Source organism: Arachis hypogaea, chromosome 13 (genome assembly GCF_003086295.3).
Source record: "Arachis hypogaea cultivar Tifrunner chromosome 13, arahy.Tifrunner.gnm2.J5K5, whole genome shotgun sequence".
NCBI classification, from domain to species: domain Eukaryota; kingdom Viridiplantae; phylum Streptophyta; class Magnoliopsida; order Fabales; family Fabaceae; genus Arachis; species Arachis hypogaea.
In genome coordinates, this window is record NC_092048.1 from 145,752,952 (window position 1) to 145,778,856 (window position 25,905).

Sequence of the window (25,905 nt, forward strand, 5' to 3'; positions counted from 1 at the left end):
ATTGAGATTTGTTTCTTTATGGGGTGATGTAATTTATATTATTTATTGCTGTGTTGATGTGACCAATTAGTCTATTATGCATGCTTGTGATTTTTCATTGTAGATAGTAGTTGATTGCTCTATTGTAAGTGATAATTTCATTTTTTTGTATAGAGTTAGAACCGTAAGATAAAAGACTCAATTGTTGAAGATACTCCCTCTTGCTAGGGAGCCTGTATGTGAACCTAGAAACACAAACTACCTCATGCTAAGTTGTCGGATCTCATGTGAAAAGTTTAGCCTAAATATAGTTGTGATTGGCATTGCTCTGCATGATTGTCTTTGATTATATTTTGAGATTTTTTTTCAAACTAGCTATAGTTGAGTATTTGACCGTGTGTTACTATTTTTACAACGTCAAAATGATGAGTTTAATGATTAATGAGTGACTTTTTATCATTATTTTGTATTGAAACGTATTTTTATTGTTAAAATTATTATTTAAAATTGTTATTTGAAATTTGATCGGATTGAATCAAATTATTTAAAAAAATTAAAAATTAAAGTTTACCGGCGGATTTAATGTGAGTTAAATCTGCTGGTAATTATTACTTTAATTATTAGTTAATAGTATATTATTGTTCGATTTATTGGGAAATAAATCCGGCGATAAAAATTATCGGCAGAAAATTTTCGACGATAATTAATGGCAGAAAAAAAATTCGCTAGTAAATAATTACTGGCAAAGTTTATACCGTCGAATTTATTTCAAGTTTTCAACACTATATCTGACGGTAAATATATTACCGACGGTATTCGCACGAATTTCTTGTAATAAAAATTTATTATTTTTGACTAGTAATTAATCATTAATATTTAAAAATGTAGACTAAAGTATATTTTTAAATTATTAGACTAAATAAATTTAATTGATAACTAAAAATAATAACAAAAATAATAAATTCTGATAATCATCTTTCTTAATTTTAAATTGCATATAAAAAATTGTAAAAAGAAATGCACAAAAAATTACGTAATAAATTGCAGCGATGCAACTACAAATTACACCATAACATTTTTTTAAAAGAGATTATTAGCTAACATGTGTCTTTAAAAAAATTAAAAAAAATTATGACACATGTTAAGTAAGTTTACAAGTTAAATTTTTTTTTATTAAAAATATAAAAAATTTAAAATTTTAAAATATTTGTTTTACCTTCATTAAATAAAAATATTTAAATTTTTTTTATAAATTTATCATGTATTTTTAGGATACATGTTAGTTAAATCTTTTTTAAAAGTCTAAACTATTATTAGTGATCATGAATAGCAATACAATCATTAATCACTGCAAGTGCAACAATTTCAACAGAACAATTCTAAATAATAAATAAACCAAAAAATGAATTAAAAAGGGAAAAAAGATATAATGAAATTAAAGAAAAAGAAGATAGAAATAAAAACAGAAACAAGGAGGTGAGAAAATAGCAATTATTAATTTATATGACGAATGAAGCAGTTGGTGATAGAGAATTACAGTAGTATTGCTGGGCAAATCTCCTTTGGCAGGAAGCTACACTATAAACGGTATAGTGAGGTACCTGCCAATAGAGAACTCGCCCTGTAATGCATCTGCAAGTATGAATGATCTCACACACTCACCAATGGCAGCATGGCAACGTTATTTATTGCCTTCTGCAATTGGCATATCCTTTGGGACAATACCTTCCTTTTTGCATTCCGTGCTTTTATTCCTTTCTCTACATCAATAACCAAGTTATAGGTTCTCTCTATATTTATTTGAGGAAGGGAATGACACTCGAATATAAGGTTTTACAAGTTACATCTCTAAACGAGATAAAATGTAAGATATAAGGTTTTGTTTGGTTACGAGGATAAAATAAGATATTAAAAATAATATATAAAAAATAGAGATATAAAAATTAATGTTGTTGTATTTTATTTAGTTATATAGTTTAATTTATTCTTATATTTTTATTTAAAAAATTTTAAAAAAATATAACAATAAAAAATTAATAAAAATAATAAAAAAATAAGTTGTTTATGTCTTTTCTGTTAAAATAGATATAAAATATACTAATTCAGTGTCTTTAAAAATAATATCTCTGTCTATACATATATCATCTGTCAAATATAATTTTATGACTTTATGTATCTGGTGCCTTTAAACAAATACGACCTAAAATACTAATTGTTATGCGTTTTTTATGTACTCATCAGGTCTCAGATTGAGTGATAATTCAATTTGTTAATTTATAATAATTTAAAAAAATTCAATTTTTAGAGATGAAAAATATTTGTATTGATTATTGAGAGACCACTCATATTTGATATCAATTTTAAATTATATATAATTATTCATACTAAAATTATTAATATTTTTTACTTTATTTACTATAATGAAATATTTTCTTTTGGGAGTTATAATATAATATTATGTATTATAGGTTGGTGACCTTCCAAAGCTGCAAAAGCCGAAGGCACCTCTTTCCAGATATGAAATTCCTAATACACTAACACGACAATTGATCTTTCTGCGTTTAGGTTATAAGCTTATCATCATATTCTAAAAGCAGTGCCATAAAGAACTTTCCCTTTATGGTTTCTTAGACATATAATCAAAAAATCATATTCGGTTATGTAATCGTGTTCTAGCTAGTGGGAAGTGCATTTGTATAGGGACGCATCTTCAAAAAGAAATATTTAGATATAAAAAGACTACGATCTTTTTTAGGTGTTTCTGATGCTATCTGCAATGTTTTGAGTAGTAAATATTTAGATATAATCAAAGTATTTTAAGTTAAGGGGTATGAGAGACAGATACAGATATGGACAAAATTGTATTTTCTTCATTTTTGAATAAAATTGAGTTTAATAGTAGGGGTCCCTGTTGACCCAAAAAAAAAAAAAATTAAATAAAATAGTAGGGGTCCCATAACAGTATTTTTTTTTCTTTTTAAAGATACTTATTAAATGTTTCAGAGTCCTGTTAATAAGTCATTGTGCTTTGTACTTAAGAATATTTTGAGTAGAAACTACTTTGAATAAATTACAATAATCAAAACTTTTTATTTCACTTTCTTAATCAATGCCTACAAAAGTACTTTTTAGCTAAATCCAATGTTTGATATAAAGATTATTTATTAAAAAGTTTTACATTTTTCTATATTTTACAATGTATTTATTACAAATAAACTTTGAAATTTTTTTATATAGATAATCTTTTTTTTTTTGGGTCAAGATATAGATATTGTTAAATTCTTAATAAATAAAGCCACTTGTGAAGAAGACTCCTGTTTTTTTTTGAAGTTGGGCAGTCACTTAATCCTCAACTTCGGGCTGATTCCAGGCTGGCCCATTTCAGGGAGGCGGTTGGGATACTGGTCAGCTGGGTATGCCTACGTATATTAAACTTTTTACTTATTATTAACAAAAGGAAAAAGCAGATAAACCTATTTTCACTACAAGGCCCAAATACATAACAAAATTCTATGTAGTATATTATTTATGTCTTCAACCAATTTAGGTTGATTGACTAGTTAGCTCACTCATTCATTTAAATAAATATTAAAATTTTGAATATCATTTTATACGTGTTATAATTTATTAGCCAACAAAAATTTTTAAATAGAGTTCATGGTGAATTAATTCTTAGACTACGAACTGATGGCCACTGTGAGACACCCAAAAAATATTATAAGATAACTATTAATTTAATATTCAAAAAATTCAAAAGCTGACAAAAAAATCCTAATTCCTTTTTTAAAAGCTCTCCTGTATTCTTCTTCTTCATTATCATCGATCAAATATCTTCTTCTTTCCTAATCTCTTCAAATATGTATTTTGAATTTATAATACTCTCTCTCTCTCTCTCACATTTCGATTGGAATCGAAATTACAAATCTTTTTTCTTTCCTATTTTCTCTTTCTAAAATTACTTCAAGGAGAGGATTTTCTAGAAGGATTTGGAATGGAGGGAGGAGCGCCGCAATCCACCGGAAGAGGAGCAGGAGGTGGACCGGCACCATTCTATCGTTTCTTGGAACAGCTCCACCAACAATAGCTTCGTTGTTTGAAATTTGTCAAAGTTCCCACGCGTTCTTCTCCCTACCTGGCCTATTTTAAAGAGAGAGAAGAAGGAGGAAGGAGGAAGGTAACGCCGTTGAAGTGAAGCAAAGCTGGAGATTAGTCAGAGAAAAAATGAGGAGGAAGATAGAGGCGACGTCGAAGGAAAATGAGGAGTTTATTGATTGCTACATGTAATTGAATAAACTCCAGAAAACAAAATATGTATTGAATTTGAAATACATATTTGAGGATATTGGAGAAGACGAAAAAATATTAGTAGATGATCGAGAAGAATAGAAAGAGATGAGAGTTCCAAGGTTTTTGAAAAATTGAAATGGGATATTTTTTAAATTATAAAAATTAAAAATATGAATAACTTTTGTAATTATAATAAAAATTTAATTTTGATGCATTGTGTAGTTTTACAGGTGTATCTAATTAAGTAATGTCACATCAATAAAAATAATTACCTTTTACATTAACAACGTGAATGGTCATTCAAAAAACGGATGTAATTATAACGTAAAACACTTTATACTATCAAATTGTTAATTGACACGTTAACCTTAATTCTAGGTAACTCAATTGACAATCAATAATTTTTATTAAAATTATCTTTTTAAAAAAAATTTTTGTTGATAATATTTTTCACAATTTTTTATCAACCTAATCTTTCAAATACTAAATTAGTAGTTATTTCAAAAATTATTTATGTCTTCAAAATTTCACATTTAATATAGCATAGCAATTGAGTGACAATATACAGATAAATAATAATTAAATTTTTATCTAATGATTTACTGTCGGTATATCTTAAGTTACTGTCGTTATATCCAAATAAGTTATTATGTGCATTCATATGAAATGCCTAAATTCTTACAGAAAGGTTAAACATTAGTTTAGCTACAAAACCTATGAAAGTACCTTATTAGCCTCTCAAGTTTATATATATAAAAGCAAGGTTCATCAAAACATATTGCTTTTATATAAAAATGATTGAAACTTATTATTCATTTAAAAATTAATGACATCATTTTATTATTTGAATTAAATTTTGATGAACTGTTAATATAAAACTATTTTACACATGCATCTAACTACATAATATCATATTAATAAAAATAATTATTTTTTAAATTGACCGTATAAATAGTTATCTAAAGAAATTTATAATTACATGACTGTGTAATGCATCAAAATTGAAGTCTTATTATTTTGTCAAAAACTTTGATGATTTTAGCATTAAAAAAAAAGCGTCTTGTAAATAGATTAAAGAAAGTATATATATATATATATATATATATATATATATATATATATATATATATATATATATATATATATAAAAGACTTTGTAGAATAACTAAGCTCATGTTGAATAATAATATGAAAAAAGAGATTAAAAGTATTTGCAGCAAAAATTGCTGGACAAATCCCCTTTGGCGCGAGCCCAGACCTATTTATTAATCATTATGGTATGGTCTCCTGCCAAAAGAGAAATTGCCCTGTAATTGTAGCTGCAATGAAAATTGGCCACATACCCTCGAAGATGAATGAATGAATGCTGTATAGTATATATATCTAGTTAGAAATAGCATATGCCTTGGAACAATGCCACCTTCAACATTTTTCTCAACAGATTAGCATATTTCTAGAGTATTTTACTTTTAGGTCTATTAGCATTGCAGATGGTTATCTTAATATTAAGATCTAGGTAAATAATTTGAAGTGTAGTGTGTTTTTATTTTATTGGGTTCATTTTAGAGTCCATTATTCACATTGTTCATAAAAGTCATTATCTACTTAGCAAAGTCCGTTGGGTTATGCCACTTAAGAGTTATTGTTGATGTTGTTCACATGCAATTTAACATTTCGTAAAATGTGTTGATGTCTAGATTGTCATGAAGTGTAACCATGATATCAAACACCCAGGAACAAAAAGCAAGCTAAGCAATGTTTCTGTTAATCTGTTAAGCCTGTTACTACTTGTGCTAAATACAGTTAAATCTGTTAATAGGTTTCTGTATAAATTAAATTAAAGCCACTTAATTAATTAGCCAACCCAATATTAACTTGGAATAGAATAGTAGAAATCAGTACAGAAAGCTAACACTATTTGAATACAGTAGAGTTGAGTTGATAAATCGGAATATATGGTTTAGATTTTGAGTTTTAACATTTATATGCTAATAAGAATCTGATTTTCTTGTTCTTTTTTTGATATATATAAATATATATAATAAAAAAGAAAAGAGGATGTATAGTTCAAGTTTGAAGAGAATATATGCTATGCGAAAGAAGATACCATGACATGTTCTTTGGCTACGGTGTAAAAAAGGAAACGGTGGTCGGTAGTGCTTATTTAGTATCTAGAAACTGGAATCACAGTTATAGTTTGAACTCTTTGTACCAATATCAGTAACAGTTCCACTACATATTTAAGTCTTTTAATCAATTAAATTCAATCAAGTTAATTTTAATCTAACAAAATTTATGTAATTTTCATTTAAAATCACGTCATTTTTCTTTGCGTTCCTCCTCCAATGTTCGTATCCCACATTCCTCCTCTTTCTTTGCGTTCCTCATCGTCATTCTTTTATTACTGTAACTGTTTTTTTTCTTTTCTTCCTCCTCTTCCTATTGATTTTGTAACATTATGTATTTTTTGTTTGATTTTTTTTATTTTTATTAAAAGAGTAAAATAAAAAGAAGATAAACAAAAAAAAGAAGAAAATGATAATAATAAAAGATAAGATTGGTAGAAAGAAAATAAATAATTAAAGTCAATGATTAGTTAGTAAAATATAGAAGTTAAGAATTGTTATTTCTTTTAAATGTGATTTTGACTGCAAAATTATTTCTACATTCAATAAAAAAAAAAAATCAATCTAAAAATTAAAATTTCAAAAAATTTGAACCTACTTTTTTCTTTCTAAACGCCAAACCAAACACATACACCCTGGTTGGATAGTTGCATATATAAACTTGAATGAGATTTAATGTGATATATGGTGATTAAATCATGTAATAACATCGTTATTGGCCACGTTTTTGGCTGCGCTGTTCTAAAATTAAATCCATCTACATACAAATGATTAACTTGATGAGAACGTATTATATATATATGATGCTTTAATACTGAGGCAAAATAATATCCAATTTACACATGCTTGTAGAGCTTTTGCCTCGAAGTAGAGACCCAAGACATGACGATGACCATGCCCATAGACATGTTTCACTTTACAGAAAACTACTGCCTCCATAATCCATATTTTGAGCATGTGAGTCTGGTGGATTATATTCCATGGACGAAATGCAGATAAAAAAAAGTGCATAGGATCTTTTTGCTACAAGCCAATAAATAAATACAAATCAATCTCCAATTTGGAGAGAGACGCGTCAAGCACAAGTAGACAAGGCTAAACCAGTGGAAACATGAAATCTTTCTACCATTTCCATTTGATACAAACAAAATAGTATGAAAAACAAGGTTAATAGTAGCCCTCTACTATACGTATCCTTCAAAAAAGAGAGGTTAGTGCCTAGAAGAAAACAAGGCTAATAAGAGCAATTTAAGGAGACATGCAACTACTAAATTCCAAAGTTTCTTTTTGCCTTGTAAAGCTACAAATATATAGCTCTAGTGCTTGGCTGTGCAAGAATAATGGGATATATAACAGTTCACAAATCCTTTTCCATTGTCTTTTTATGTTATATATGTTTGGCATTTTCTAGCTATAGAGAATGACCAGCCAATCCCACCCCCTGTTGATTCCATAAGGATCATTCCTACTTGGATTAATTAAATAACACATGTATCATATATATCATCAATTCATGCATTATTGTATGTGTCAGTAATTAACTACTCAGTGTATGGATAATGTATAAACTACTAATTCTTTTATATACCATTCCTTATCCATTTTGGCCCCAACAGTTTTGTTGTTGATATAACTGAACTATATATTTTTAAATACATGCAACACTACTTAAATCATTAAGGTGCAGAAGTGTGCATCAAATAAAACAAGAGAAGATGTAGTTATGATTGTGAATATAATAGTTAAGTATGCATTGATTTCACATACATTCCCTAGTCCCAGGTGATCAAAGAATATATCATTAAGAAACTATATATTATGATGGTCATCATGCATGTGAATTTGTAGTACATAAATAAAAATGATAATAATAATAAATGTTATACTTTAGGAATTGAATGGGAGCAGAGGTAGGCCATGCCTAATTGCCTATAGGGAGAGAATCTGATATTGATAAGAAGTGTGGAGAAGAGAAGAGTATAAAGAATAAAACAGGGAATGGTGTCAGTGCATGTGATAAAACATTTGGCCACTAGCTAGTGAAGGGGAATGGAAGAAAGAAACCAAAAACAAAAAAATAAGGGAAAGGAAACACAAGCCCGTGACTGAAGGGGCAAGGTTAATGGTGAGTGACTGGTATATGCTATGTACCCATATTGACCACTGTACTGTTTGAAGATTGAGACCATCCCTATCCATCCATCATCACTTCTTTTGCTTCACTTCCCATGCAACATTTTAACAGTCTCATGATGAATATGACAACTACTTGTCCCTTGTTTCTTTTTGTTTAGCTTCTCTTCTGCTTCCAATCCCTTTCACCATGCACCAGAGACATATTGTCTTCTCTTGTGTTGTTGCTGTCCATATTCCATTAAGGGGTGCATGCACTTTAATTCCATTCATAATAATGTTGTCATTAATAATCCAAAATCCTAATTTAAATAATATAATACCAATTATGGAGCTAGGCACTTTATGGATAGAGAGCACTATTATTACCATTTACCAATACCAATATATTCTCCTACTCCTAGAAAATTAAAAGGTGTTTTAGGGTGAATAATCAAGAAGAGCTTTATGGTGCTTTTTAATTATTTAATTATTAGTTTTTCATATACGACAGATTCACATTCACCACCTAATATACTATATAAATCCCCATGGCATGAACCCCACCTTTAACATTCTTCTTCACACAATAATTATACAAAGCAGGAAAGAGAGGAAGGAACTCACCAATGACTTGCAGGGTTCAGAGAAGGATATCTTTGCGCAGAAAACTTCACATTCTGCGAACACTTGCCAACTCTAATAATTCTCTCAAAGTAACCAAACTTACTCCTCCTTATTCCTTTACATTCCATATGCACTATTCTAACCAATTAAGTTATTACTGTTTATGTTTTGAAGGGCAAGAGAAGGAGTATTGTATACATATACAAGCTAAAGGTGGCCCTGGAAAGCATTAAAAGAGAGTATGAAAATGCAGTTTCCCTTAAGAAGGAAGTAGTGAAAGTGGAGAAGGTGAAGGGTGGAAGGTTTGTGGTGAGGATAAAGTGCGAGAAAGGGAAAGGGAAAGAGGGTGAAAAGCTGGTTTCAATATTGGAGGCATTTGAAGAAATGAGTGTGAATGTTGAGAATGCCAAAGTATCATGCGAGGGTGGTTTCAGCATGGACGCCATTATTGCTGTGGCACAAGAAAACGACAAAACTCTGGACGTAACACACCTTACAGAAGCTCTTCTGAAAGCCATTGAAAAACAGAGTGAATGAATTCATTGTAACCACCCTCTCATCATAGTCCATATGTTCTTAGTTATGTTTCTTTCCGATCATACCATGTCATTTCATTTTCATCCAATGTAATGTATAGCAAATTCATCCGCTTTTTTAAGTTTATACTCCTTCCTTCAGGACTGCCATCATTATTCACTATCAATTCATGTCTTAACATTTTATTCGTACTAGAGTTAGACATACGCGATGCAGAGAATGATAAATTAATAATAATATATAGTATATTTTAACAAGTTTATATTGTTTATAAATTAATTAAAATATAAGTAAATTAATGTTAAATTTAATGTTTTTTTATTTAAAATTTTTATAGTACAAAGTTGATATTAGAAATGTATAAAACAACATTTTTATTTATTATTTTTATTTTTATATTTGTTTTAGTTGATGAATTTTTAGTCTTTTTATCTAGTGTTTTTTCTCTTTATTTTTTGTTGTTAGATAGAGTTATTTCTTTTTTTTTTTCGTGTCATATGTTATTGCGAGTAGTGATAGATCCGAAAAATTTTAACAGTGGAAGTGAAAATATATTAAAATAAATTTTATTGAAATATTAATATTTATATTTTTTGTAATAGAGAATAGAAAGAATTAGTACATAAATTTTATTTAAAAAATATCTTTTATTATATACAATTTTTAAAAAATAATTTTTTTGCTATTTCCTAAAATCTGAACTCAAATCTTAGTTAAATTATAAGCAATTTGTTATCCTATGTTCTCAATTAATTACATTTTTACTATTTTTACACCTATTTAATAAATAAAAAAGTTAATCAATAGCCACGTGAAATCTATTAATACACTAATTAATATTTATAATTTGAAACTAGAATTATATTATTTAGACATCAGAAAAACTTAATTATTGATTACCTCTTAATTATAAAACTCATTTGTTATAATATTTATGGCAAAAAACAAAATTTCAACATAAATAACAGTTTTAAACGAGTAATTTAAGAGCTAAAGTAGATAATATTAATTAATAGATAGATAGATAATGATTTTTCTTATATCAAATGATTTTTGAAGACGAAAAAAGACATTGATAATTTTATGTATGTTTAGAAAATTAAACTTTAGTTTGTTAATTAACTAATTGGTTGGTTTAAAAAAAATACATTATCCTTTTTATTAATTTTTTTAGTAAACTATTATTTCTACCCATGAAATTTTAAAACGCTGACATACATATCTACCCATAAAAAAAGGAAATTATCATTTGTATCCATGAAATATGGGTTTCGTACAACAAAATTATTCAACCACTAAAAAATTACCTAAAATCCCTAAATTATCCTTATTTTCACCCTCACTTTTCTAATTTCCAATCCCACCACCACCTCCTTCACCCAACCACTTTTTAACTCTAACCCTCTTTTTTCAGCCACTACTCCTTTTTCCTTTCTAATCTCAAATTCCACCACCACCTCTTTCACCTAATCACTTTTCTAACTCTAACCCTCTTCACCCAACCACCTTTGTAACTCTAACCCTCTTCACCCAACCACCACCCCCTTTTCCTTTCTTATCTCAAATTCCACCACCACCCCCTTCACCCATCCACCTTTCTAACCCTAACTCTCTTCACCCATCCACCACCCCTATTTCCTCCAAAATTCACACACAGAGACATTACACACACCCCCACCCGAGGAAGAAGAAGAGGAGAGGAGGGGGAGGGAGACCGCACTGGCAATGTGGGAACTCGCCGCCGCTATCGCATCATCGTCGCTGTTGTTGAGGGAGCCCGAAGAAGAGGAAGAACACTTCGTCTTCTCCTTCTCTTGGCATCACTGCTCTCTTTTTCTCCTAACGATGCGTCTTCATCATCTCCTCCTAGTGTCGCCAAAATCAAATTCGTGTTCTGTGTTATTTACAATGAAAATGGTGATCTGAAATCTGAAAAATTATCAATTTTTTGGGAAGGTTCTAAGAAATTAGAATTTTATTTTGAATCTGTACATGTTCTATTCTTCAATTTCAGTTGAGTTTGGTTTTTTTTTGTGATTTTGAAGAGCACGTAAGTTGGGTTATGTTGATATTCAAGAGGTGAAAAAGAAAAGTGAGTAACTGAGTGATAGAGTGAGAGTAGAAAGGAAGATGATGCTACAGTAATGGTGGTTTAGGTGCTGCAGATAATAAGTGCTGCAGATAATTATTTTTATTTTTTATGGATAAATATGTCAGCGTTTTCAATTTTTATGAATAAAAATAATAATTTACTCATTTTTTTATTAAGTTGATCTATTTATTTTTAATTTTAATATTAAGTCAGATTTAACAAATAAACATTACTCCACGTTAAGTTTAACTAAATAAAATATTTTTTAAGATAAATCTTATAAAAAAAATACATATAATTTATTATGGGAATAAAAAATAATATCATAATGGGATAAATATATGTAGTTATATATATATATATTCAAAATTATAAAATGTGACCCCTCTCCTTGTAAGATAGGTCCGTCCTACTTGTGAAGATATGTTCTTTTCTCTCCTTATAAGATTGGTCCGTCCTACTTGTGAGGATATGTTCTTTTTGAAATATATATATATATATATATATATATATATATATAAATTAGTCCAATAGAAAGATGAAAAAATTCAGTCGAGCTCAAGACTATATATATATATTATTGAATTGGTCTTAAGTTTTTTAAAATTTGATTATTAAAAATATATTTGATATAAATTAAAAATTTTTAGAATAAAATAAAAATAAAATAAAACTTAAAAATATTTTAAAATTTTTTTTATAAATTTCAAGAAAAAAAATATATTTTAATTTTTATTTTATACCGATCCACTAATTCAAAAAAATAGATGCATTATCAGTATAAAAATCTTTACAAAATCATTTAATTAATTTTTCTATCTAGATGATTTTTTATATAATAATAAATTTAAAAATTAATTATCACTAAATGATTTTTTACGATAAATATCAATATGCAACTAAACCCAATCTGATGTTATAATTCTGAGCCCAAACTATTTCCCTAAAGCATTCAATTGGTTATTGGGTTAACCCAACCTTTATATGGCGAGTGAAAAGATGGATTGGATAGACCAATTGGACTATTATGATGTTTTTCCAAAGTGGACAGCATCGCCCATTTTTTTACGATTATATAGACTATGTTAATTTTGGTCATTTAGTACATAGCCCATCTTAACCTCTAACCTCTTCCAAGTCTCCAACTCATCATAATCATAATACTCTCATATGACCAACCAAAAAAAAAAAAAAAACCATAATACTTTCATATATGCAAAGTCGTGATTGAGTGATAAAATTTTTTGTCTTACAATAAGTATATTCGAATTCAAAATTTGACTCAGACGATTAATAAATAAAAGAAAAAAAAAACTTAAATTCGGACAACTATTTTAAAAGATAATGAAAACTTCAATAAAAAATAAATTTTTTTATTTTTTATCTTTATTTTTATAAAACTGATTAGTCTCTTTTTCAATATTTTTTTTATATTAACAGAATAATCATATATGCCATGTTAAACTATTAACAGAATAATTATATATGACTCGAAATTATGACCGAGTTTATTTTTAAGATCTTTTATCCAACTCTAAACTTGGTAAAATTATACCAAATTAATTCTTAAAATACTTAAAATTAGACCAAATTTTTAAACCAAACCGAACCATATACATCCATACTTTCTCGTATTATGAAAGTATCAAAGGATACAAAGATATTTTTCCCAGCCTAAAATTAACCTTGTTTTTAAACATAACATTTTATAAAGTCATATTATTAAAAAATACGGGTAAAATTTCAAATCTTGAAACAGTGAGCACCTAAAGTTATTGTGAATTCTTATGGTCCAATTTTTATATCTCCCAATAGACCATTTTTACTTATTTATATATTAAAAAGAAAAAAAAAAGACTGGTGCAAAAAAGTCTTCCAATTAAATGCAAGTAACATATTACATGGATCTGGATTCTATAAGCACGTGAATTGCATTGCATTGGTTAGCTGCTTGTCAGTGGGCCTTGGGATCATCGCACATTATTCTTTGAAAATCGGAGCATACAGACAATAATAGGTGGATATCATTTGCTAGTACCGTATTAATTAAGATCGTATCATATTCTTGTCTATATTTTCTAAGGTAATCGCACAAATGATTGGGATGATTAGCACTATTGATAAATTTATTGAATGAATGAATCAATATATATACTTCATTCATGTAAAAAGTATAACAAGATTTGTTCAAGTTAAGCTTCACCAGAAAGGTGAAAACGTTACACTATTAAATTTGGGATGAATATAAACAAATCATATCATTTTATTTAATAACCGCTAGTACTATATAATTTGTGCTTAATACCCTTATATTTACTATCTTTTAAAGGTACACCATTATCCATTTTTCTTAGATAATAAAATGACAAGTATATATATATATATATATATATATATATATATATATATATATATATATATATATATATATATATATATATATAGAGCATGTTGGAGAAGAGAGAGAAGTTTTATTTTCGCATCTCATTAATAGATGGAAGTACATTAATGTTCTAGAACTTAAAAAAAAGGAGAAAAATCAACTTTAGAATACCATCGAAAGGAATTAAATACTGTCATATGGGATGGTTAATTTGTGTTGGATAAACTCTAAAGAAATCTGATGATAACTTAAAAATATGAACGGGAAGAGATTAGGAAACTTCTGTTTCTTGAATTGTGGCAGTGACTTTATGAGGCGTTTGACGATGTGCAATAAAATAAACAAAAACGATAGTTTGAAATGATTTAAGGAGAATAATAGTAGCAAGTAGCCACAATAATGCCGCAAGGAAAGCTAGTCAAAGTTTGGGGAACAAGAAACCTAAGAAATACGTTATATATATATATATACACTTTTTTTTTCACATAAAAGATACAATAATTCTATGTTAATATAGTATTTTAGATTTTCTAAATTTTGAATTTCACTTGCATAGAGTGTAATATCTTATTATTTATTTCATAGGCCGAATTTAAAAAAATATGAAAAAAATATTGGATCATTATTTATATAAAAGCTAGCTGTAAAAATTGAATACGCATATTTTAAAACACTGGATCATTGCTAATAAGTTATGGATTTTTTATTTTTGGGTAGATTAATAAGTTATATATTGGTATTTAAAATATTATTATTTCTGATAAAATTATAGCTAGAAAATTAAGAAAATTGGCTTGTGGGAAAGAGCCTCGAAATATGAAATTAGGGTTGTTGGAGAATAATAAAATATCAAGAATATAAAAATAGTTGTTGCATTGCTTCACGCTTCGAGTAACCTTATAAGATTTATTTGTTTTCTGGTCTTTGATATTTTTGATGTAACACATTGGCCAATACCATAGCACTTATCCCTTTCCATCTTGACAGCGACACAGCCAGCAATGGGTGACTTAGTCAAAACATTAGGGATTTGAATATTATATAAGAGAATGCATAATGACAAAAATCAAATGTTATTTAAACTTTTCGAAAGATACACATTATATAGAATTTATATCCGAAATAAATGTTGTATCAATATATATTTATTATTTGTTCTTGTAACAATTTGAAGTGGTAACCGTTGCCTTTTCCTATTCACTTAATTAATTAATTAATGATATGTTTGTTTATATTATGTAATTATTAAGTCGATAATCACTTATTAACATATTATATATCCATTTCAGAAAGGAATCATAATCTTAATCATGTATCATCTATTACAACTTACCACTAGAGATGTGTGAGAAGGCTGGTAATAGCTACAGTAATATATACGGTAAAAACTCAAATACTGTTAATTTTATGTAAAGTTAATAATTGAGAGTCGTTATATCATAATTTAATTAAATATATTAAATTATTTAACAATTCTTAACTATCAATTTCAGATGAAGTTAAATATACTTAAATTTATACATATTTTATTCTTTTCACCAACATGGAAAAAGTTGAAAATTTGCTCAAATGCGGCATCAAGCGTTTATGAAAACGAATATAAAAAGTTGTGTTCCTACACTTTGGTTAGAGAGAGCTTGTAATTATTTTGCGTAAGATCATGATGGATAATATACGTTAAAGTTTTGGCCTATGCGATTATATTCTGACAACCTTGTACCAATTTGAAAGGAATCTCTCGAACAAATTTGAAATTCACAAATCATGTAGTAAATAAGTTCTTTTATATGTATAATATAAAAGAATATGATATGAGTTGGTGTTCAATTTTTTTCTAAAATACTTTGTTATATATAATTCAATAAAAATATTTTTGTTTACTATTTTTAAGATTTGAACCTAATAAAGTCCTCTTAATTAAGTTATATAATCTACATACCATCTCAAGTAATTTATTTTTTATCAATTAATTAAGATATTTATTTTGTAAAAAATTATATATAATTTGCATACGTAATTTAAATATAAATTTTGCTATTTGATACCCTAAAAGTACTTTTGTTAAGATATTTATTGGAGTTAAACCCCAAAATAGTCTCTGAGATTTAGAAATGCATCAATTTAGTCCCTAACTTCTCAATTGCACTATTTATGTTCTCGAAATTGAAAAAATGCACCAAGTTGGTCTCTTTCAAATTTTTCGTTCAACTGGCTTTCCGGCAGGAGTGACCTGGCAAATGATTGCCACGCTGGAAACGGTTACATGATGTGGCAATTGAAAGTGTTTAACCCAATTTAGTCCCTGATCCCCTTTTTAACTCTAACTGCAGAAGTAGCGCACCACTTCTTCTTCTTCTACTCATTTTTCGTCGCCGTTGTTGTGCTGGTTGGAACGATGGTTGGACGTGAGCCTTGCGAATGCCAGAGCAGTGTGGGTGTAGAAAACGTTCTGCCTGTGCTCCAATGATTTGGAACGGATACCCACTCAAATAAGCCCTTCTTTAGATGCCCGAATTACAATGTGAGTGTTTCCTTAAGAATTGTTGTTGAGTATTTTTATGTTAATTCTTAAATTTGCTGCTCATAGAGTAGTGGAAAAAGATGGTGTGAGATTTTTTGATGGCCAGACATTATAGAAGATGATAATGAGAATTTGGAAGACGTTACAGCATACAACAATGAAGAAGTGAGTGTCAGTCTTGCTTTGAGGATTGGCAATTTGAAGACTGAATTAAGGATCTAGAAATATATAATACAAATGTTAGGATTGTTTTTTTTTTCTTGTTAGTTGTAGTTTTAGTTGTGATGGTAAAAATGTAAGAACTATATTTGAAAGTATTTGTTAATGAATGTATGAAAACTCCTTGGTTTATTGGTGTATTCTGTGTAGATAGATTTTACAAAAATAAAATTCAAACTGAATGAATAGAACAAGTAAATTGATAATAGCAGTTTTTTATTATAAATAATACATTGTCAATATAACACACTATCAATGTACCACATAATGATAAACACCATAATATAGCTATTAGATTCTAAACCAAGAAGATCTCTAAGTTTAAACTCTTGTAAAGTATTAATTACTAAAAAAAATAAACCATACAGTCTGGTTATGTGCTATTCTTGAATAGAAGTAACAAAAAAAAAAACAAATTCCCAAATTCTATATATAATCAAACATCAATAGCTAGTACATTCAATATCAAGTGTTTTTTTTTTTGGTGTCTTGAATCCTGGTATTAGAACAAACTTCAAAAAATTTGCCAACCTAAAAGATGTTGTTGTACTTGCTTCTTGTATGGGATCAACAGAAGCAGTTTTTGGTGGTGGTGAGTTTCTTCTTTTGGTTGGTAATTTATGTTGCTTTTTTGTTGTTATTGGTGGTGGTGCCTGAGTAAAGTTAGAAAATTAGTTCGAGTTAGTGTGAATAGGAGAGCTATGACAAAGAAGTAAAAAAACAAAAGTTTTAAAAAATTTTATCTCATCTTATGTTTTACCATAGTTTGGTTGAGATAAGTCAACCTCTATAGATTGGGGTGCAGCTACTAGTGGTGGAAGGTTGTCTGTGACAACCAGATGAGAAGAATTTTGGATATCTGCACTAGAGGGAGCTTCAGCTACTTGTCGTGCTTCGTTGGTAGTGTTACTTACTTCAGCTACAGGTGTACTCCTAGTAGGAGTAGCTTTGGCCTTGGAAGCTGCCACAGCAGCTGCTGCAGCTGTAAGAGCAACATCAACTTCATCAACTCTTTTCTGTTTGCATCCCCTTTTGGTGTGGCCCTTTATTCTACAATATGTGCATGTGTGATTTTAGATGTCTCTTTAGAGTAACAGTTTGCTTAACTTTCTTATTCCTTTAGTACTCTCATTAGCGTCCTTTTTTCTTTTGGTCGTGAGTTTTTCTAGTTTCCGTTTAATGTTAGGAGCTTGTGGCTAATTGTAGCTAGACTGATTTTTTCTACATGGATTGGCCTAGGAGAGGATTGATGTGATGTTCATAGATCTTCTTGTATGTTTCTATTGTGACCAAGGGGTGACAGAAATTCTCTAGTCTCTTGTTCACCTATGCAAGAGCAGCACAAGTATGAACACAGAGAATGCCTACAGTAAATTAATCAAAAACTAGTTCAACTCCAGACCAAGTCACGTAATAATTCAAAAAAAATCCACTTATATTGAAACTGAAAATAAAGTTATTGCAAAGGTAAAAGATATCACATGTTAACATCCAGAACTAGCAGGTGCAAAGTCTTTTGCCTAGATTGACAACCATGTTGAGCCAACGATGACCAAGTTCTTCTGAATTCGAAATTGCTTCACCCTGAAAACCCTCACCAAGACTCCCATATACCAGGGTTTGGAGCTTTCAGGTCGAAGAAAATGAAGAAGACAAAGTGATCTCTTTAAATATGGGGGGTTTGAACGTTTTGTAATTCCTTCCTAGCTAGTTGAAATGGCATCGTTTTGTCATGGGTTTAGCGCCAAAACTTAATACGACGACATTTTCTATTGTCCAGCGTGGCAATCATTTGCCAAGTCACTCTCGCCGAGAAGCCAGTTGAACGGAAAATTCGAAAGGGATCAATTTGGTGCATTTTTTTTCAATTTCGAAGACATAAATAATACAATTAGGAAGTGAGAAATTAAATCGATACATTTTGTGAGTCTCAGAGACTACTTTAGGATTTAATTTCATTTATTGTTAGTAAAATATACAATGTTTAAATATATTTAATATTTAAAATTTTAAAATATTTAAATTTCTAATAATTTATTCGTGTTACATTTGAATATTTTGAACTGATGGTAGTTATTTAGATATTGGTGAACAAAACCCTTAAATATTTAATGTTGATAGCAAATAATATGATGATGATGGTGTTGATGATAATTTGCAATGACACACATAATTCATAACAATAGTACTAGAGAGTAAGTATATTTTGTGATTTGTAATTATTAATTAATTATTATTAATATTTTTAATGATGTAAAATTATATTTAATAATATAAAATTACACATTTTTTTAATAATTAAATGCTAACTATATTTTAATAAAAGAGACTTTTTCTAATTCCACAATAGCCATCCGATTTAATAAATATTATTATCCCTTCTATATGGATAAAGTTCTCGTTGGTTTAGGTTAAGGAAACCCCACATGCAAACATCAACATGTCTATATTTTTATTGGAAAGAAAGCAAGTTTATTATCATCGTGAGGCCCCTCCGCCTGCCCTTTTAAAGTTTGGTGAAAAGTTTGCACCCTTTTTCTTAATTTATGTGCTAAGTACCTTCTTTACATTATAGCCTAACTGAGGCTGTAAATGTGGAAAAAAACCAAGTTTAAAATCATAGCTAGGGACTAAATTAGAATGGTTAATAATCCTATACATGTGTATGTATTATTCTTCTAGATGCGGCATTATATTCCATCCATAAGAAGCCAGCAGTTAATTTATTGAGAGCAGGCGAGATGCATATGTAAGCAAAAAACTATACTAAATTTTGGTTGAAAGGGTACTTGCACATATGACAAAAGAGGGGGAAGACTTTAGGCCCCTCAAAAAATAAAGAAAGGGCTTATCCTTATTGGAAAAATCTGATATAAAATAAGGAGTACATTAAAGAAAGCTAGGGTTGCTTTCATATGACATATATAATTGGATATCTTTTTTATTTATTGATATAAATGAGTATGAGTTACGATCTGATGAAGTATTTGATCGCACGTCGTCTAATAAAGAAAGGGCCATAGAGATAGGTTGGCCAATCTGTCAACATGAATCCCCATTTTTAATTCTTCTCTCACCTCTCTTCAATTTTCATCGTCACTATTGGAATATATACAATCTATTAGCTTAGCTATAATAACCCTAATTTTGATTTCAATGCTGTAGCTTAGGCGCTTAGCCACAGCCACAATATAATTCAGCATCAGCATTTGTGGGATCAATAGTCAAATCAAAGGAGTTATTCTTGCACCTAAACATGGATAGTAAGTTGAGGAACAGGAGTAGTAGGAGTAGCAGAAATCTGTATATGAAGGAACAAGAAGACAATGATGGTTCGGACTCCCCTCCTTCAAATTCCACCCTCTTCAACATTGATGCCTTGGTTACTTCTTCTCCATCATCTTCAAGTAAGAGAAGGTTAGTTTATTTAAAGAATAATGAACTATTAATTAAGTAAATGAATTATATGTGTAAGTAATGATTGGTGGTTAATTAAAGCAGGCGAGGCGTAGAAAAAAGGGTGGTGCATATAAGAATAAAGGAGGGAGAAGGACCGAGGCTAAAAGGGGAAAACAACACTCCACCACCCTCAGATTCATGGGCATGGAGGAAGTACGGCCAGAAACCCATAAAAGGTTCCCCTTACCCGAGAGGATACTACAGATGTAGCAGCTCAAAGGGGTGTCCGGCGAGAAAGCAAGTAGAGAGAAGCCGAGTGGACCCCACCATGCTGGTAGTTACATATTCATGCGAACACAACCATCCATGGCCTTCTTCACGGAACCACAATAGATCGTCTACTAAGAAGCCCCAGCCCTCCGCCGAGGACCTACTTGTGGACCCGGTCGAACCGGATCTTGAGGGCCACGACTCCATCATTCATGACCTTGGCTGGTTCCGTGACATCTCGGCGGTTCCCAGCACGTCTTCACCCGCCGTACTGGACAGCCCCATATTCTCTGGCTACGACGATGCGGATGTGGCGGCCTCGGTGGTGCTGCCCATGGGGGACGACGACGACTCGCTCTTTGCGGACCTCGGAGAGCTGCCCGAGTGCTCCCTTGTGTTCCGGCGGGGGCTCTTGGAGACGGCGGAGCAACGGCGGCGCTGGTGTGGGACCCCAAGTTGATTACGGAGCTGGTGGTGCTACAGCTTGGATCGGAAGATACTCAACATTTTCAATTATTTTTTTTTTTTTTTTTTTTTATAGTTTCGGTTTGTTGAGGATAGGGAAAAAAAAAAGAAAATAGAAAAGGAGAGGAATGGGAACAAGTGGGGATGAAAAGGGGAATAAATAAGATTAAAAAAAGATTAATTAGGGAGGGTATGTGTATGTGTTGTATCTTGTATGAACGTGGTTGTAATTAGCATAACTTGGCCGTGTATCACCAGCCATCTTCTATTATTTTTTGTGTGGTCCCCCATCTTTTCTCTCATTTTCCTTCAATTCCCAGCACCATATATATCATATAGTTTTACAATAAGTCAATACATATCTTACCTTCAAATGGTAATCAAATTTTTTGAAGCTCATATATTTTCTACTACAAGAGTACTTGATCATCACAGCTTTACCCACAGAATACATACAACAGGTAACATTTCCATTAAGCCTCTGTATATCTATTTTATAAATCTTTTATTTTTTTAAAAAATTTAAATTATTTTTATACTATAAAAAGATCATATAAAAAAAATCCATGAATGAATGTTTGAATGCAACTCAACGGCTTGTTTTTTTTTTTTGGTTTATAAACCATAAATTGCAACAAATTATAGAACTCTACGACTTGTGATTTATGAATGAAGTTTTAATACCTGTTTATATAAGCGTACTGGTTTTAATTGGTTTAATATTTAGGAAAAATGACATATAAATCCTTAACTTTTTAAGTTTTTAATAAATACATCTCTAACAAAATTTAAATACAAAAAATTTTTTGACTTTAATAAACAGAAGACAATTTAATTTTTCTGTCTATTTGTCTCTCATACACCAAATGAAACTAACTAATGTGGTTAAAATGGTGTCTAGGTGTCTGTTACGGTACTATGCTAAAAAGGGGATAAAATTTGAAAGACAAATAGATTCCTGCTGATAAAAACGACATCATTTTGCAAATAGGGATAATTGGAATTGAAGCTATGAGCATCAAGAGATGGTGGCAATGGCATCCCTGGCCACTCCATCCATCACCGTCAGCTTCACTAATTCCAAAACACTTACTTCACTTCTCAGCTACTGTCCTTCTTCTAATTCAACTCTTCGTCGTCATCTTTCTTCTTGTGCCCTCACTTTCTGTTGCGGTGCTGCCGTCTTTGCCTCTTCTTCTTTCCCTTTCACTTCCCCAATTCCAATTCAAGTTCCGTGGTATCATTCTATTCTCACTATTTCAATTTCTATCTTCCTTTCCATTAGCTGATCCTGTAGTTGACTTTGATTTTCAGATTGTGGCCACGCCTGGAATCGATGCACAGCCTTAACGTGATTACGAGCCACTTCAGACTTCAGGTTATGATTTCGGGTGCTCCTGCTTCCGAAAAAGACACTCAATGCGAACTTATTAAACACTTACTCATTACTCGTATGTAATTTGTGAAGTACGGTTTAGTGCACGTTGCTGTTGGGCGATTTGCTTAGGGATGAGATTGCCACTGGCAGTGATAATGGAAAGCTTGCTAAACAGTATATGGAGAAAGGTCAACTTGTTCCTGATCATATTGTTGTCATGGTAATGCTACTTTCTTATTTCTCTTCTCTCGTTGTTCATGTTGTATGTATGTATGTATGCATGCATGTATGTGATTGATGTGGTGTGTGTGTAGATGGTAAAGGATTGTCTCTTGAAGCCTGATGCTAAGGATTCAATGGATGTTCGTGAAGCTTGTCTTAGGCTATTGCCCTCAAACGACGTCGTTTTCATCACTAGGGATCTATTTGTTTTTCAAATTTTATCCTCCTTCCAGTATGGTACCGTAACAGACACCTGGACACCATTTCAACTACGTTAGCCAGTTCCATTTAGTGTATGAGAGGCAAATGGACGAAAGAATTAAATTGTCCTCCATTTGTTAAAGTCAAAGATTTTTTTGTATTTAAATTTTATCAGGGATGTATTTGTTAAAAATTTAAAAGGTCTGGGACCTATCTGTCCTTTTCCCTAATATTTAAATTGCTTGTAGAGTTACACATGGATTGGATAATATTCACAAATTTGTAATATTTATCCGCATCCGATTTGTATTTTGCGAATATTATTCGATCCGCATTCTGATAGAATCGGATACAAGCTATTACATTTATATCCATGTATCCAATTTGCAAATCTGCGGATCCGCACATTTAATAAATAAATAATTGAATAATATAAATACTAAAGTTGCAAAATGCAATTTTCAACCAAGTAATCCCTAGACTCAAATGACGCTACTCTCATCTCTCTCACACACACTCAACCCCATACTCCCCTACTCCTCAACCCTCTCTTCTTCTCTCAAGCGCTCTTCTGACCTCATCCATAACCGTGACACCATCGTTTACCTTCGTCACCGGCGTCTTGTTCATCATCGTGTCTCTTCCATCATCTCCTCAGACCATGCTACTTCCTCTTGGCCTCTCTCCTCCATCGTCGTATCACCGTGTTCTCCATCGACGGATTTGTTTGTCGTCTCCTCAAAGTCATACCACGTCTTCATCTTCTCCATCGACTACAAGAGACACAGTGAATAACGGCATTTTTTATGAATTTGCAGCGGTTTTAAACTGTCGTAAAATGACATACCGGCGGCTCCAAGAACGTTGTGGTTTAAGGAGTGGAGATTTGATTTTGCGACAGTTTTAACGAACTGCTGGCACAACCACAGTTAAATCAGATAATTGATTTTGCGCTATTTTAGTCAGTGAATTTAAAAAAACTGCGACGATTTTGAAATCGCCGCAAAGTTATGTGAGTCTTTTAAAAAAAATGTGACAATTTTAAATCACCGTAATTTCATACACGAGCTTAAAAAATTTGATTCATGGTTATTTTGCTCATTGCTTCTCTTTTTAACCACTTAAGTACTTATCTACATAATAGTTATAATTTAAACACATTCACAAAAGACTGTGATGAAACATATCGAACAAAAGGCAAAGTATGATGGCTATGTTGCTATAACACCAAGTGATAATAATGGATAAAAAATTACAAATTATTAACAACACTAGCAACCTTTCATTATGTGATGAATATAGCATCGAAAACCTCTTTCTGCAACCTATAATTGTCATATTTCCTAGACCTTCTGTTTCTAAAACTTTTTCAGCTTGCTTTGGTACAACACAAGTTCTGTAGCCTAGCTTTGTCACCGTGTTTACCCTTTTCTCTATTCTTGGGACCTGCATCATCAAATAATTAGGCCTATAAATTACCAAGCTAACCTGATATATGAATAAATAAACTAGAGAACCAATTTGTTAAAATTTGACTTAATATATAAAAGCAATCTGCAGTTCTTGAAAGCTTCAGAAAAAGGTATTGTTTCAAACATCTTTAAAGAAAATAAAAATTATGAAAGCTAAAGATCTGATGGAACAAATAGATATGATATCCTCAATTTTACTGTAGGATGCATGATAGTTAAATTCAATCAAGCTCTAGTGAATAGTTTAGGGATGAAGTAGTAAAAATTATTTAGCTATAGATCATATATTATTTGTCAAAAGCATACTGATCAAATGATCAAGTCCAAAACATGGGCAAATAATATCATTTTTGTATCATTTTTAGAAGATGCTAACAGAAAATCATTCCGGAGATCCAACAAGAATTAGTGAGAAAATATTAAAAAGAAAACTTTAATAACTGAAAATAGGATGCAACATTAGTATATCATTAAGCTCTTCAGCAGAATGGCCAGCACAACACTGCTATTGAAGACTCTAAGTTAGGTTTTTAAATATTTTAAGTGGCAAAATTTTAATGAAAAGAACTTGCTCACCATGCGTAGTTTTCTACTGAGGCCAACTTTGCCTATGAATGCAACACCTTTTAGGATGGGGAATTCCATGAAACTGGAGAGGAAAAAAAGGAAAAAAAAGAGTTGAAGATGAATAATGATTAGTGAGTGGGAAAGAAAGAACAGCTAAAATAGTCCAATTCACTTATTCAACATGAGTTGTAAGAATTATTTATTCAAACAAAGAGCACGATATGGTTCATAACAGCATCTTTGAATCTCATTTTTCATAAGAATTGTTAGTCCAACGAGTTTAACATCATTTCAAAACATTCTAAAAAATGAACCTGCTACACATTGCAGCTGCTATTGTAAGATCCCCAACAATCTCTGCAAATGTTCATCCATCAACAATATTCAAAAACACAAAAAAAATATTAAAATTAATACAAATATAAAAAACAAGAATACAAATCCACCAGTTAAATATAACTAACTAGATTTAAAAAAGTAAAAAAAAAACGAGTTTTATTGATATTTTTTGTAAAAATAAGAGCTTTTTTAAACATTTTTCATATGCAGAAATACCCAATATTTAATACCTAAAAAAATGTGAATATAATATCCTATTCGATTAGTGTACACCTCTAATTGTTTGGTATTGATGTAATTTATGAATAGTTTTAAAAATATTAAGTTGCTCATATCCAATGCAAAATTTGTATATATAGGTAAACAATTTGGACTCTTTGTGATTTACTCATAATAAAACAGAACAAATGTAAATAATGTTGGATCAAGAAAATCGATTTATGAGTTCATTTTTTATTTATTTTGGTAAAAGACCCTAAATATTAATCATTAGTCTATGTAGCTTCCATGCACAATTTATTTTTCTTTTCAAAAACAATCAAAATCAATCATTTGGTCACGTAACAAAATTTGAAAAGTTGCAAGTTCAAAGTCTAAAAATCAATTGAAAATATTATACTCTCTCTCTCTCTAAAAAATAGAAAAGTAAATATTTTAAAACGCTATCATTGCCATATCTCTTTCACATTTTTCTTTCTTCTCTTCTTTC

At 30.3% G+C, this 25,905-nt stretch overlaps 2 protein-coding genes and 1 long non-coding RNA gene across 4 annotated transcripts; 2 read left to right on the plus strand and 1 right to left on the minus strand.

The window, feature by feature from the left end:
* Window positions 1–9,086: 9,086 nt before the first annotated feature.
* On the plus strand, window positions 9,087–9,794 carry LOC112771820 (uncharacterized). Its single transcript, XM_025816642.2, has 2 exons — window positions 9,087–9,220; window positions 9,306–9,794. Exons 1-2 carry the CDS (start codon window positions 9,134–9,136, stop codon window positions 9,666–9,668), a joined length of 450 nt encoding a protein of 149 aa, XP_025672427.1. The 5' UTR covers window positions 9,087–9,133; the 3' UTR covers window positions 9,669–9,794.
* Window positions 9,795–19,804: 10,010 nt separating this feature from the next.
* On the minus strand, window positions 19,805–21,147 carry LOC114927440 (uncharacterized). Its single transcript, XR_003817985.2, has 2 exons — window positions 20,530–21,147; window positions 19,805–20,284 (listed from the first exon to the last, which is right to left on the minus strand). It is a non-coding gene; the product is annotated as an uncharacterized lncRNA (long non-coding RNA).
* On the plus strand, window positions 20,104–21,288 carry LOC112792733 (probable WRKY transcription factor 65). Of its 2 annotated transcripts, none has more exons than XM_025836077.2 (2): window positions 20,104–20,300; window positions 20,385–21,288. In XM_025836077.2, the coding sequence occupies exons 1-2, from the start codon at window positions 20,140–20,142 to the stop codon at window positions 21,010–21,012; spliced, it is 789 nt and encodes a 262-aa protein (XP_025691862.1). In that variant the 5' UTR covers window positions 20,104–20,139; the 3' UTR covers window positions 21,013–21,288. The 2 variants fall into 2 exon arrangements, with proteins under 2 accessions (XP_025691862.1, XP_025691861.1); XM_025836076.3 differs by having other exon boundaries at window positions 20,140–20,300; window positions 20,382–21,288.
* Window positions 21,289–25,905: the final 4,617 nt, after the last annotated feature.

Excerpts from the sequence above, each read along its gene's own strand:
- LOC112792733 (XM_025836076.3), top strand. The coding sequence starts at position 20,140 with ATGGATAGTAAGTTGAGGAACAGGAGTAGTAGGAGTAGCAGAAATCTG. Across the intron at positions 20,301-20,381 it reads TCATCTTCAAGTAAGAGAAG|CAGGCGAGGCGTAGAAAAAA; the intron begins GTTAGTTTATTT and ends GGTTAATTAAAG.
- LOC112771820 (XM_025816642.2), top strand. The coding sequence starts at position 9,134 with ATGACTTGCAGGGTTCAGAGAAGGATATCTTTGCGCAGAAAACTTCAC. Across the intron at positions 9,221-9,305 it reads ACTCTAATAATTCTCTCAAA|GGCAAGAGAAGGAGTATTGT; the intron begins GTAACCAAACTT and ends TATGTTTTGAAG.